The sequence below is a fragment of the Octodon degus genome, unplaced genomic scaffold, assembly GCF_000260255.1.
Source record: "Octodon degus isolate 3935 unplaced genomic scaffold, OctDeg1.0 scaffold00052, whole genome shotgun sequence".
NCBI classification, from domain to species: domain Eukaryota; kingdom Metazoa; phylum Chordata; class Mammalia; order Rodentia; family Octodontidae; genus Octodon; species Octodon degus.
Genome location: NW_004524628.1, coordinates 4,331,010 through 4,345,231, shown reverse-complemented (window position 1 = coordinate 4,345,231; position 14,222 = coordinate 4,331,010). Strand labels below are relative to the sequence as shown.

General features: G+C 53.1%; 1 protein-coding gene across 1 annotated transcript in view; it reads left to right on the top strand.

The window, feature by feature from the left end:
- Positions 1 to 14,222, top strand: part of Fam178b (family with sequence similarity 178 member B) — a 77,538-nt gene that overhangs the window by 26,890 nt on the left and 36,426 nt on the right. The window contains exon 6 of the mRNA XM_023717369.1: positions 11,671 to 11,866. Coding sequence (XP_023573137.1) covers positions 11,671 to 11,866 — 196 coding nt within the window. The remainder of the gene's footprint in view (positions 1 to 11,670; positions 11,867 to 14,222) is intronic.

Sequence of the window (14,222 nt, the reverse complement as noted above, 5' to 3'; positions counted from 1 at the left end):
ACCCACATGGTAAAACCCAAAGTGCAGATCTCAGCCCTTGGCCCGGAAGACTTGGGAGGCCTGCAATCTTTTGATGATGAACTGCAGCTCGCAGATGGCCTGGGCGGCAGCAGAAGAGCTAGTGCTGTCAGTCGTGGAGCATTCAGAGACCCCCCCCACACACACACACCTGGGCTGTCTCCTGGGCCCTGAATGTAGGTGCTGGGAGGACCAGGCTGTGGACACTCGGGCTGTAGCCCTCTTGCTCCCTGTGCCCTAGCCTGAGCCCTCCCTGTTTCTGCTCCAGCCCTAAAGCCACCAGGGAGGCCTTGGGGAAGCAGCCCAAGCCACTCAGGGATCAGCCACCTCATCCCTGACCGGGGACCTGGAGGTGAGGCCTGACCAGTCTCCAAGGACCGGGCCTGTGGTAGAGGACACACGAGGAGGACGGGTCCCCAGGGTGCAGGCTGATGGCGCCATACAGCACAGGAACAGGCCGGACTCGCCTGGAAAACTGGGCAGCCGCAGGATCCCCTAGTCTCAGCCGCCTAGGCCTACGCTCCTCCTCCCTGCCTTTCAGGGTCCTGTGTCTCCGCAGTCCCCTGTCCCCTCCTTGGGGACACTTCCCACTCTTCTTCTTGGCAGGCTCCCCGTTGCCCTTCTTGTCCCTGTCACCCTCGGGCTGCGGACTCTGGCTCTGACTCTTCCAAGCAGCTGGCTCTCTCTGGGAGCGCTGAGGGCTGGAAGCCAGAGACTGTGGGGCTGTCCTCAGTCTCCATCGCCGAGCCCCTTCCTCTCACTGGGCGCCACACTTCTTAGACTCTTTGGAAAGGAAGAGGTCTTCAGGGGCCAGGAATCCTGTCCTGTGGGTCCTGAAAAAAAGACTAGATACTTTCTGGCTGAGGATTTCACATCTTGGGCATCTTATCAGTTCCCCAGGGGCAGCCAGTTTGGGTTGGAGTAGGTAATGGTGTCCCCGAGGTTCCATGCTAGGCTGGGAAGTGTGAGCCCAAGTTTCCATGTGTCACAATGGTGGCCTTCAGCTCCAGCTCTCACTAGTTCATTTTTTGTAGCCGCATACTATTACGTCACTTGGACATACCACATTGAACTGAATTCTGCTTTTTTACATCCTTGCTGTCATTTGCTCAGAGCTGGCTCTGGACAGCAGCCCTCCAGAGGGGTGGGCAGTAGTGACTCCTTGCACTTTGGACTTGAGCTGCTCTGCGACCGGGCGTGGTGAGCGATTTCACACGTGTTTTCGAGCCATTTGCGTATTTTCTTCAGGGAACATCTCCAGCTGTTTTGCCTATTTGGGGATTTATTTTGTTTCCCTTTCCTCTTGCCTGAGGCCTTCTCTGTGTGTTCTAGATGCTCCCCATGTGGGGGGTGATTTGTAGTCACTCTCTGTGCTGTCTGTTCTCACCTGCTGGTGCCCTTCGATGCACGGAAGTTTTCAATTTTGATGTCATCCAGGGCCCCTGCAGGGTTTTCCCCCTTTTGGTTGCCTGTGCTTTTGATGTCAAACTTAAAAGCACCACTGCCTAATCCAAGGTCATAAAAATGTTCATCCAAGTCAGGTATGGCGGCTCTGACTGTGACCCAGTCACTTGGAGACTGAGGCAGGAGGGTCACTGTGAGTTCCAGGCCAGCCTGGGCTATATAGTGAGTTCAAGGTCAGACTGAGCTACACAGACTCCCCATCTCAAAAAAGCAGGATTTGGCTGAGCCAGGATAGGAGCCGCCATGCTGGGTTAGAGCAGGGCATGAGAGAGGAGCCACCAACCCTGCAGAGGTGGTCTCCTGCCAGCTTCGGGACAGTGCTGTCATTTGTGCCAAGCATTCTGCCTCCCACCCTCCGCTGGAGCTGTGTAGGAGCAGGGGCAGCTCACAAGGCAGAACGCCCTGTCAGTACATTCTTTGGATGTTTTGCAAAGAGGCAAGAAATTCATCTCTTAAGAACAATTCCACTCCATTGTCACAAGTGAGGACTTCTTCCTTCGTCCACTACGCTTTTCCCTTGGTGCCTGGAGCCCCAGTGTCCTGGTCATCGGGGCTCAGGGGCTCACTTGGTAGGCCTCTGTTAGGCCCATCACTTTGCTGTTTGAGAGAGTCTCCCTGTGTAGCCTGGGCTGGCCTCCACCTCATGGCGATCCTCCTGCCTCAGCTTCCAAACATTAGGATCACAGTCATGGGCTTCTTCGCCCAGCTCATGAAGGGTATAAACCTACTTTCCTCTTTCTGGTTTGGTGCTGGGGAAATGCAGGTTCATAGACTGCACTGGGAAGTGGTCCTTTCTCTTGGATTTTCTGTTGGCCGGTGGAGAACTGGTATTGTTTCTTCCTGCCTGCACCAGTTGGTAAAGTTAGTCAGTGAAACCACATGGGATTTGAGTTTCTTTTGTAGGAAATGTTTAAATTACAACTCTGTTTTCTGTGGTAGAAGCAAGGCTGTTTGTATCATCCCTTTCTTCTTGGGGGGCTGCTCTTCTTTGGATCCAAAATCTCCCAAAGGCCCAAGTGTCGTAGGTTTCCTCACCTGCTTGGTGCTCTCAGAAAGTAGAAGACATTGCAGGGAGCAAGGCATTGTGGGAGGTTGAGGCTCTGCCCTTGCAAGGGATTCTGGAAGGGCTGAATAGCATAGTAGATGGGCATCTGCCTGGTGCACAGGAGGCCCTGGGCTCAGTCCTCACACTGAGGAAGAGAAAGGGCAGGAGGAATGGGCTAGATTTAGAATCCCAATCTGTTTCTCTCTCCCTTTCTCATGTGGCCATGATAAGAACAATTTTGTTCCACCCCATGATCCCCACCTGATGAGGAGGCTACAGACTCAAGCCTTGAGCCAAAATAAACCTTTCTTCTCCTTATTTATTTTTTTAATGTAGTACAGGGTCTATAGGGTCTCACTACACAGATTGGACTTGTAGCGATTCTTCCTGTTTTTCAGCCTCCCAAGCGCTGGAATTATAGGATTACAACACCACGTCCAGTCCCAGTCCCCATCTCAGCGTGCCCTGAGGGTGGGGCCTGCAACATTAGGTTGTTAGTACATTTGTATGGTTTACAGATGTGTTTTTCTTGGCAGTATAAGTTAAATGTTTTTCAGAGACAGACAGAGACAGACAGACAGACAGACAGGGTCTTGCTATGCAGTCCAGCCTGGCCTCAACTCACTGTGTCAGCCAAGCCGACCTGGAGCTTGTGGTGATCCTCCTACCTTGGCCCGCAGCGCGCAGGAACCTCAGGTATGCACCCGCAGCTGCACCTTCTTCAGGTGGTAGATCTGCAGCATTATGGTGTCGAGGAACCTGAGTGCATTTCAGCCGGAGAGCACTTGCCTGACGTGTGAGGTGCAGGCCACGGTCCTCAGCACCCCCAAAATTCTGCTTTGATTTGTTTATTGGCTTGGAACATGAGCCCTTATTTTTCCTTAAGCGGCCTTTGTTATCCTGTTGGGCAGAGTGTTCTTTGGAGCTGCAGGGTGACATTTTGAGCAGAGCCACACAGTGGGGACGGAGGATGCGTGACCTGTGGCAGTGCAGGACAGGATGGAGCGGTATCAAGTGCCCTTCCCTTTTGGAATCCCTTCAGCAGGCACCCACAGGGCACTGTGAGGGACCAAAAGTGACAGCAGGAGAGAGGCACAGGCCAGAGGATGGCAGCTGTTATCACAAAGAAATCTGTGGCTTTGAGAGCAGCCGAGGGGCAACTTAGCACGAATGCACCGACTGCCGAGTGCCGTCTGCACCTCCTCATTTTCGGCAGTCATGCTTGCCCATGTCTATCTCAGCCTATTCTCAGATGACTGGCTTGTGTTTTCCTCTCTGTATGTGTGTATATATATATGCCTGTGAGTGCATGTATGTGTGCATGTGTGTGTGTGTGTGCGCACATGTGTGTTTTGCTTTGCTTTGCTTATTTTGTTGTTTTCTGTGGTGCTAGGAATGAAACTCAGGGGAGCTCTACCCCTGGCCCTTTACTTATTTTGTATTTTGAGATGGAGTCTTGCTAAACTGCTTAGGCTGGGCTCAAACTTGTGGTCTTCCTGCCTCAGCCTCCCAGGATGCTGAGGTGGCAGGCATGCACCGCCACCCCCGACTCCAGCTCTCCCCTTAACCTCTACCCTGGTTCAGTGAGAATTCTGTGTAGAGCCAGCCGGGCAGGAAAGCACGCAAGGGACCACCCAGGTCACTCTTCGCCTGGCTCCCTGGGAGGCACGATTTGCCAACGTGGCCCCTCACAAGTCTTCCGTCAGCATTCTATGACACACCCAGGTTTGTGGCCCACAGGTGTAGTCCCAGCATTTGGAAGAACAAGGCAGAAGGCTCTCTGAGAGTTTAAGGCCAGCGTGGACCAGGTAGGGAAACCTTGTCTCAAAAAACCAAAAACCGCACCAGAATTTTTTTTTTTTAATTTATGTTTTTGGTACAGGATCTCACTACAAAGCTTAGACTCGTAGTGGTCTTCCTGTTTTCAGCCTCCCAGTGCTGGGGTTACAGGTGTGCGGGACCATGCCTGGTCTCAGTGGCTGGCTGGTCGCACCCTGGAGCAGGGCCAGCATGGCATGTGGTACCAGGGATCAACCGCTGGTCCCTGTGCTTGCCTAAGCAGGTGCTTAGTCCACTGAGCTATCTCACTGGCCCTTATACCAGAATTCTATGATAACACTATTTTACCTTCATAATTAAACCTTGTTTTTAAAGCATATTATTACCAGATATGATAATAAAAGTAAGTTAATAGAAAATAAAAGCTAGTATCCCAAATGTGCCTATTTTGTGCCAAACACCAAAACCAAGTCTTGGCCTGTCTCAGTTGCCAAATAAGCTGACAAGTGGGTTCTGTTCCCCATTCATTTTGCAGATGACTGAGGGCCGGGCAGCTTCAGGAAGCTAGACAGACAGACAGACACAGAAATCAAGACCATTATTATTTGTGTGTGAGATTTGACCATAGTAGTGACTTCTTAATATTTGATCGTTAAATTAGGGTGAGAAGGGCACTTCTAGCTCCTTGAGGCCTCTGCCTTCTGCCATGGCAGGTTTTAGCTTTAAAAAGTTCTAGGCTGGGCCGGCCAGATAGCTCAGCAGATTAATGCTCCTGCTTGGGTTTGAACTCCAGCCTGCTGTGCCAGCCCCACCCCCAGGGCATGCTGAGCCAGCAATTGAGACTGGGCATGGTGATGCCTGCCTATAATCCCAGTGCTGGGGAGGCTGAAAACAAGAATTATGATGAGTCCAATCAGTGTAGTGAGACCCTGTAGACTCTAGACCCTGTACTAAATACCTTAAAAATAAATAAATAATGTTATGCTTTGTGTATAGGTATCCCCCCACCCCCCAAGCCTCATGCAGTCTTGGGGCAGCTTCTTGAGTTTGTGATTGATCATTGTGGGTGTGGATGCTGCACCTGCCCTGGGGCAGGTAATTTGCATTTCAGTGTAAGTAGGGAAAAGAAGTTAGTGCTTGAGCTGCTGCTACTCCTCCTTTTGCTCTGTTGCTTTTTGTAGCCCCCTTGAAAGGTTGTTCTCTGCCATGAGCCACTCTGCCTTGGAGCCAGCTAAGTATGGACTGAAACCTCCAGTAAATGTGAGCTAAATAAATGTTTCCTTCCCTCATTTTGAGTGGGGGTTTGTTTGTTTGTTTGTTTGTTTGTTTTTAGTGTTGAGTATTTGTCCCAGCAATGAGAGAAGAGTAACAAGACAGAATTTGGTACCAGGAGTGGGGACATTGCTGTGGCTCAATCTGACCATGTGAATTACAGGCTTTTGGGAATGGCTTATGGGAAGAGAGGAAAGGTTCGGAGAGGTTATGAAGAGCTGGAACAGCTTTGGCTGTTCTGTTTGGGGGATTCTAATCAGAGCTCAGAAGACCAGAAGGCTGATAGAAAAGCGGCCTGTGAAGACCAGGCTGGGGAGGTTTCTTCTGGGAAGGACTGCATTGGTTGTTGGATTCCAGATGACTTATGCTACAGAGTGGCCAAAAATCTGTCTGAATTTTGCTCATGTCCAGAGACTTTATCTGAAAGTGAGTTTAAACATGGTGGACTGATTAATCTTTCAGAAGCCACTTCAGAGCAGCCAAATACTGGGGCAGTGGCCTGGTTGTTATGGGGGCTTTTAGCTAGATTTCTGTTGAGAATGAAGAGCAAGGAGCCCAGCAGGATGGTCCAAAATGTTGTGAGTTTGGCCAGAAAGGAAAGCTGTGGACTGCAAAGACAGAGCTGAGAGGATCTCCATTGCCGGCAAGGAACAAGAGAATGCAAAGGGTGGCCTGAGGGCATCACAGGAGACAGCAGGTCTTCACCCTCTGCAGCCTCAGAATTGCGAAGGTCAGGGAACTGGCCTTGGGAAAAAGCCGCAGAGCCCCATGTTACAGAGTGGTTTTGGCATGGAGAATTTGTTCCTGGGAATCAGGGTCAGAGTGCTCAACAATCTAGGTACTCGACCCTTACAGCTGAGAGAGAAGGAAGCCTGGCTACTGCTCCAGCTGGCAGCAGACCTTGGCATCACCCATGTGGCACTGGTTTTAGGCACTTGTAGAGAGCAGGAGTTCTGAGGCTAAGAAGGCTTCTGGGCCAGGGAGATGGCTCAGTAGATCACAAGGGTCTAAGTTCAATCCCCAGTTCTGTTAAAAAAAAAAAAAAAAAAAGGAAGAAGAAGAGGAGGAGGAGGAGGAGGAGGAAAAAGAAGAATTCCACCTAGATTTCAGAAGGCCTGGGAGGCCAGGCAGTGTGCCCCTAGAGGAGAATGTGTGAAGCTGTGAGAGAGAAGCCTATTCAGTGGAAACCGTAGAAGTTTGGAAAAACCAGGAACATGAATCATCTGAGGGAAACTGCAAGGAGGAAGCAAAGCCAGCCTAAGAGAGAAGCCCTGGGAGCTACAACCACCAGAAGTGCCACAGGGGCGCAGCCACATGGAGCTCACAACTCAGTGCAGATTGCTTCAGATGTTCCACTCGGAACTGTAGGACTTAATGTTTGCCCTGCTGGATTTTGGACTTGTTTGGGCCCCAGTGGTTTGTATCCTCCTGTGTATACCTTTTGGAATGGCAATATTTATCTTGTGCCTTTAAATGTTGGAAGTGTTTAACTTTTCATTTGTATGGGGCTCACAGTTGAGAGTTTGCCTTGGATCTTGGAGGAGACTTGGGACTTGGACTTTTCAGCAATGCTGAAATTGTTGGGACTTTGGCAACCCTTAAAGACGGACTAGAATGTCTTTTGCATAAAGGGATGTGCATGAGTCTTTGCTGGTCCAGGGGCAGAATGTTACGGTTTGTGTACAGGTGTCCCCCTAAAGCCTCTTGCAGTCCTGGGGCGGCTTCTGGAGTTTGTGATTGATCATTGTGGGTGTGGATGCTGCACCTGCCCTGGGGCAGGTAATTTGCATTTCACTGTAAGAAGGGAAGAGAAGTTAGTGCTTGGGCTGCTGCTACTCCTCCTTTTGCTCTGTTGCTTTTTGCAGCCCCCTTGAAAGGCTGTTCTCTGCCATGAGCCGCTCTGCCTTGGAGCCAGTTAAGTATGGACTGAAACCTCCAGTAACTGTGAGCTAAATAAATGTTTCCTTCCCTCATTTTGAGTGTTGCGTATTTGTCCCAGCAATGAGAGGAGAGTAACTAAGACAAATAAATTGAATAAATCAATACATAAATAATAAAAAGTTCTAGGCCAGGCACAGTGGCATCTACCTCTAACCTTAGCTACCTGGAAGGCTGAGGCAGGAGGCCCACAAGTTCCAGCGCAGCCAACATACTTAATGCCTTCATGAGACTGTCTCAAAATAAACAGTGAAGGCCTCGTGATGGAGTGCAGTGCTATCGGTGGTCCTGGGCTCAGTGGGGTTCTTGTCAAAAAGAAAGACTAAGAGAACTAGTAGACAGCTCAGTGGGAGGGTGTGTGCACAGCCCCACCCCACCCCTGTTGAAGGCCTGTACCCCAACTGAAAGTCATCTGAGGTGGTACCTGGGCCTCAGCCTCCCAAGTCGCCCCATCGCAGGTGTGCACCACCATATCCACGCCGTGCAAGCATCGGGCGGAGGACTCCGGAGCCACACTCAGGCTAATCACATCAGGTGCTACGGTGGGACCTGAGTGGTGGTCATTCCTGGAATCTGCCGAATGAGCCTACAGTATGCAGGCTGGCCTAGGGACTGCTGCATCTGGTCCTGAGTGGGTCCCATTGATTGCCCTCACCACTGTCCCTTACAAGTGCTTCGTCACCCTCTTTTTTTCTTTTGAGACAGGGTCTTGCTACCAATATGTAGCCCAGTCTGGCCTTGGACTCACTGTAATCCTCTTGCTTCAGCAGGCATGTGCCATCTTGCTTGGCTTAGTTGGCTCAAACTCCTGAGTCACCCTGAGGGAACCCTTCATCTTTAAAACAACCCAGTGAATGCATACTTAGGTGGCAAAACGAGACAGTGGCTCCCTCGAGATGAGACGTGATAGCTAGGTCTCTGGCAGCCAGCCCGGGCCATGAGTGCAACCTTGAACCCAGGAAGTAGAGGCTGCAAACAGCAGAGCAAAAGGATGGGGGCCCAGCTTCGGAGAGGTGCAGGGCTCTCCGCACCAGCTGGGTCCTGGCCGCACGCCAGGCTGCTTTTTCATCAAAAACAAAGTTCTAGCTTCTTTAAGCCCAGGTGGGCTTTTCTTTTCTTCTGTTTTGTTGTTTCTCAGCTGTTATCTGCAGCCAAACCTAAACCTCACCACCCTGCGTGGCTCTGTGCTCCGGCACAGTGAACTCTTGTCCTGTGCGCTGGGGGCCTCGGTGCTTGTTGGTATTGGGTGACATGGGGCGGGGGGTGTGAGTTACAGAAGATGGAGAGAGGAGAGGTGGCCCAGGGACGGTGTCACCTACCCCGTGGTACATTGTCCAGGAGTAAACAGGCATGTGGGGGAGGTATTGCAGAGCCTTGGGCACCCCAGGAGGCGGCCGGGCAGCAGAGGGCGGGCCCAGGCACAGAGCTGAAGAGAAGGAAGAGGAACAACAGCAGCCTGATGCAGAGAAGGGGCGCACACTGTAATCCCAGCACTCGGGAGGCTGAGGCAGGAGGATCGCTGGGAGTTGGCAGCGAGCCGGGGCTACATCATGAAATCCTGCCTCAAACATAAATCTAAAAACTAAACAAAATACAAATGAGAGCAGGGGCTTAGCTCCATATAAAGCAAGTGTTTGGTGTGTATAAGTTCAACCCCCCGCACCTCCCCAAAAAACTAAAAACTCAACACAAGGGCTCTGCTGGGTCCCTTGGTGATGCCCGCTGCACCTCGAAGTGCCACCGTTGCACTGTCTGCCCTCCCTTTGTGCCGTTGGCACCCCTGGTCTCGCTGGCTGTCTGCTTTTGGCCTCTATGTGGCACAGTGCCCCCCGGCGAAGCTGTCAGCCCCTGGGAGCCGGGTTTCTGTCCCCAGCACTGCTGTTCAGTTAACATTTGCTGAGCAAATAAACATTTTAAATGACTGAAGCTAAAGCTAATGGGCTAAAGCCAGCGATGTTGAGAGCAGTTTCAATTAAGGGAGTCAAGGCTCAGTGAAGCTAAGTCATTGGAGCTGGGGTGAGAATGATGAGGTTTCAGGCTTCCCGTGAACATCGCAGGCCCCGTGGCTCAGTGGGTGCTGGGGCTTGGTCCTTCCTCCAGGAACCAGTCCACCTTCACAAGGACTCCAGGCCTCCCTCCTGGGGCACTGTGGGGTTGGCGATGCTGTCGGAAGACAGTATCCAGGCAGGTAGAGCTGAGAAGAGGTGGGGCCAGGATAAGGGGGATGAGAAATCACAGCACTCATGAAGGCTGAGGCAGGAGGGTTGCCTCGAGTTCTAGGCAGCCTGGGCCACTTGACCCTGTTCCGGAGAAACCAAAGAAGAACTGCAGCTGCATCTAGAGGACCCTGCCCTTTGTGACACCTGCTAGGCCAACATGGGTTCAGGCCAGGGAGGGGCCAGGGTGCCAGCAGGAGCCAGGCCCTGGGCTCTGGGCTCCCCTTCTTCCCCTTTATTTTAAGTCCAAGCTTCATTGCAGGGGAACGCCAGGGTCTCTTTGTCACAGCTCCCCCTGGCTGCTGGCACTGGGTCCTCCCACTGTCACCTAGGATGACTGCTACTTGGGCCTGGAGAAACCAAGTCAGGAGACAGAGCCTGGCTGCGCAGTGGCTTTTCCTCCATGTCAGCTCTCCGGCCATCCCTCATCTGGGACAGACACAATGGGGAAAAGCTGAGCACATGGCCTACTTAGAGCAGCGTTAATTACGGGCTCTGGGTGGTGTTTTCCTGTCACCACGTAACCAGCTCCAGGGGCTGGCACAGACCGAGGCATCCTGGGTCACCGCTGACACTGCTCTGCCTGCAGCCAAAGGCATCGAGGTGGAAGGAGGGGCCAGCAGCACCTGTGCCAGGCCCCAGTGCCCATCATCACCTGTGTGGGCCAGGTGGATCAGGGGACTACAGCGAGACCATGGCAGCTGCGGCCTGTGGCCAGTGGGTCCCCTGGGCCCACCTTGCCCTGTGTGGACTCTCTGCTCTTTGCTGGAGAGCTCACTGCCCACTCTGTGGGCACACACACCCCGGCGCAGGTCACACACGCACAGACACAGACAGAGACACATGCACACAGCCCTGTGCGTACATACACACGTGCATGGGCACAGACAGAGGCACGTGTGGGTGCACACAGACCTGTGCGTACACACACACATGCGCAGGCCCCAGGCCTGGGAAACACTTCTCTCCAGCCGACTCCATTCTCCCTGGTCAGCCTGGAGACGGGCGAGGGTATCATTACAGCTCCTTTCCCGTGCAGTTGCCTGAGAGGGAAAAACAACACTGAGAAAGTTTTTCCTCCTCTCAGAGTCTAATTACTCGTCTGGTGAGTCCCTACCCATATACATTTCCAAAGAGAGACACCCGATGCCCTTCGGGGCTCGGGGCTCAGAGCCCGCCAGCCCCAAGCCGCCCCTTGGTGACTCTAGGAAGCTGTTTCTCACAAGGTGTTTGTGGAGGTTCCTGCCAGCCTTTGGGTCCGTGCCCACCTTGCCTCTGCCTGGTCCCTCCGGACTCTTTCATGCCGTCCTGCATTTGTCCAGTGTGTCCCTGGACTGTCTGTGACAGGCACCCCTTTGTGCCCCTCTTAGCCCCCGGCTTATGACCCTCACTGACTCTGTACCCCATAGCTGGTGGTTTTCGAAGAATACTCACTTGCATGTTTTATCTTTTTGCTTTTTTGAAACAGAGTCTCACTCTGTAACCCATGCTGGCCCAGAAGGTGGGATGATTCTCCTGCCTCAGCCTCCTGAGTGTGAGGATTACAGGCGTGCACCACGGTGGCAGGCGCTCACTTGCGTTTATTGATCTGAGTGCTCTCCAGATGCGGGTGTGGCCCCACCTCAGCAGAACATGCATCCTCCCAGGGAGAGAACTGCAGCAGAAGTGGTGCACACCTGGCGCCCCACACGAAGGCTCCTGAATGCTGCAAGTCCGAGGCAGCCTGGCTTCAGAGTGGGACCCCTCTCTCAAAAAGCAGAAGCAAAACCCGGGCAGACAGCAAGGGAAGGGATGAACAGGACGCTGGGGCGGGCCACGGACTCCAGTCGAGCAGCGCCAGGAGCTAGGAGTTGCAGCTCAGCTGCACCTTAGGGGCCACACCTCCGAGCCCCAGATTCCCAAGGCTCCAGCAATCCTTGTTCCTCTTTGATTCTGTAGGTAACATCTACAGCACTGGAGAACTTGGACCCCAGGGTGGCCACGCCAAGCCCCAGCTGCCAGCATCCCCTATACACTCCACTGGCCCAGCAGACGAGGATGTGCGGCCGTGGTGCCCCATGCTGCAGGAGGTGGTGGAGTTGTTCCACAGCTTGGGTGCCCACAGCCCAAACACAGACCTGGGACCCTGCAGCAGGTGGGTGTGCACCTTCCTTGGGTCACTGCCCCCTCTGTTCCAGGTCCATACTCTGCTCCAGCCCAGGAGGCACATAAATTTTAATTCAAAATAATTTTATTTCTTATGTATTTAGTTCAGGGTCTCACTACACAGATTGGGCTCATGGTGATCCTCCTGTTTTCAGCCTCCCAAGCGCTGGTATTACAGGCGTGCGCTTAAGGTGGCACTTTAATCTGCTGAGCTATCTGGCTGGTTCTGGGATTATTATTGTTGTTATTATTATTATTATTATCATTATTCTTACTGGTCTTTTTTTAAGACTGGGTCTTACTATGCAGCTCGGGCTGGTCTTGAACTCATGTTGTAGACCAGGCTAGTCTCAAACTTACATTGATCCTCCTGCCTTAGCCTCTCTGGTGCTGGGCTTACAGGGGTATGCCGCCGTGCTCAGCTATTATTGTTATTATTATTATTATTATTATTATTATTATTGGTTTTTGAAACAGGGTCTTACTATGTACTTTAAGTCTGGTCTTGAACTCACTATGAAGCCCAGGCTGGCTCTGAACTCACAGTGATTCTCCTGCCTCAGCCTCTAGTGCACTCAATAAATTTATATTAGGGGAGGGCACACAGGAGGGGGTCTAAGGGAACCCTGAGGTCCCCTTGGAAGTGGAAATGGCCGCGGGAACGTACAGCCCAGACTGCTGCCCAGTCTGCACAGAGCCACTTCCTCTTTCCCGGGTTCCCCAAGGGTTAACTGCTTCCTGGCCTTCCTGCTGCAGGGGCCAGCAGTACTGGCACTGTGCCCCATGTCCCAGCACCCAAGAGCCTGAGACCAGAGGGTTACCTCAAGTTTGAGGCCAGCCTGAGCCACACAGTGAGCACAAGTTCAGCCTGCACTGTATAGCAAGATCCTGCCTCCCAGCCCAACTGCAGAGCCACCTGGCACGCAGGGCCAGCGCTTAGAGCCCCATGGCCAGGGCCACAGCCAACGACCACCTGACCTCAGCAAGGGCCATTCCCTGCATGGCTAGATGGGTACATGGGTGACACTTGTCACATCAGAAGGACATCATGTCCGGTATGGAGACCATGGCAGTCAGCCTTTCCCTGGAGTGTCATTTGGTCCTGGGGAAATGTCCCTTGCCCTGCCCTCCTCCATGTGGACTCTTCTGGGCCATGGCTTATGTGGCCCACCACAGGGGGCAGATGGACAATGCCCTGCCTGCCACCAGGCTGCTCTCCGCTGTGGTGGCAGCAGCGTCCCTGCACACCTCACAGCACCAGACACCCTGTGTCACTGTTTGTAGCCCAAGTGTGGAAGCACAAGGAGAAGCCAGCCACGTGCCCCCAGGATAGGACAGTCACTTGAGGGTACAGCAGCTCTTGAGTGCTGATTAAAGATTTTGAGCCCTGATCCCAGGGCTGGGGGTACCAGACCCCAGTGAAGCCACTGCTCATTCATAGGGTCCAACTATGGAGCCACAGTGACTGAGCCTGCTGTGCCAGGAGGGGACAGGTCACCGGGCCACCTAGGTCCTGTACTCTGTGACCTCACACTAGTAGTGCCCTGATGGCATCCCAGGGACAGGTGTCTCAGGATGGCAGTCACAGATGCCAACCCTTGAAGGCAGGAAACAATAGGACCCCTGGCCTAGGGCTGTTCCCAAGGTAGGGCCTGAGGAGAGCACTCACTGGGGGGAGGCTAGTGAGGACTCTGTCGCAGCCACAGTTCTGCCCTGCAGCTCGGAGGCCTGCTCACACTTCCTCTGCTCCTCCTCCCTCTGGCAGCAGCTGCAAACTTGCCTCTGCTGCAGGCCGGCTGCCCAGCCCCCAGGAGGCCAGCAAGCCAGCCACGCCAACTCCACCCTGGGCCTGGGTGCCTGAGCACAACTGTGGGCTGCGCAGCCAGGTCCCAGGCCAGACCTGTACCCCCGATGTGACGCCAGCCCCCCCATGGTCCAGCTTCAGCCTCCCCGCCACCAGAGATGGCTCTGTTCTCTTCCTGTCCTAGAGGAAGTGCCAGCACCAAGCCAAGAACAGACTTGTTACCCAGAGCTGTGGGAGTGATGCTCTTAGCTGGGCACGGTGGCCACGCCTGTGGCCCCAGCACTCAGGAGGCTGAGGCAGGAGGCTGGCCACAAGCTGAAGCTCAGCCTGAGCTACCTAGTGAAACCAAGGCTCAAAATAAAAAGGGCCGGGGAGATGGCTCAGTGGAATAAGCGCTTCCCTGGCAAGTGCAAGGGCCTGAGTTCAATCCTCGGTTCTGAAAAAAACAATCTGAAAAAAAAAAAAAAAAAATCCAACAAAAAGATAGGATACTGTGAGTTGTTAAAGAAGAACAGCAAATAACCTACATGGGCAAGTCTAT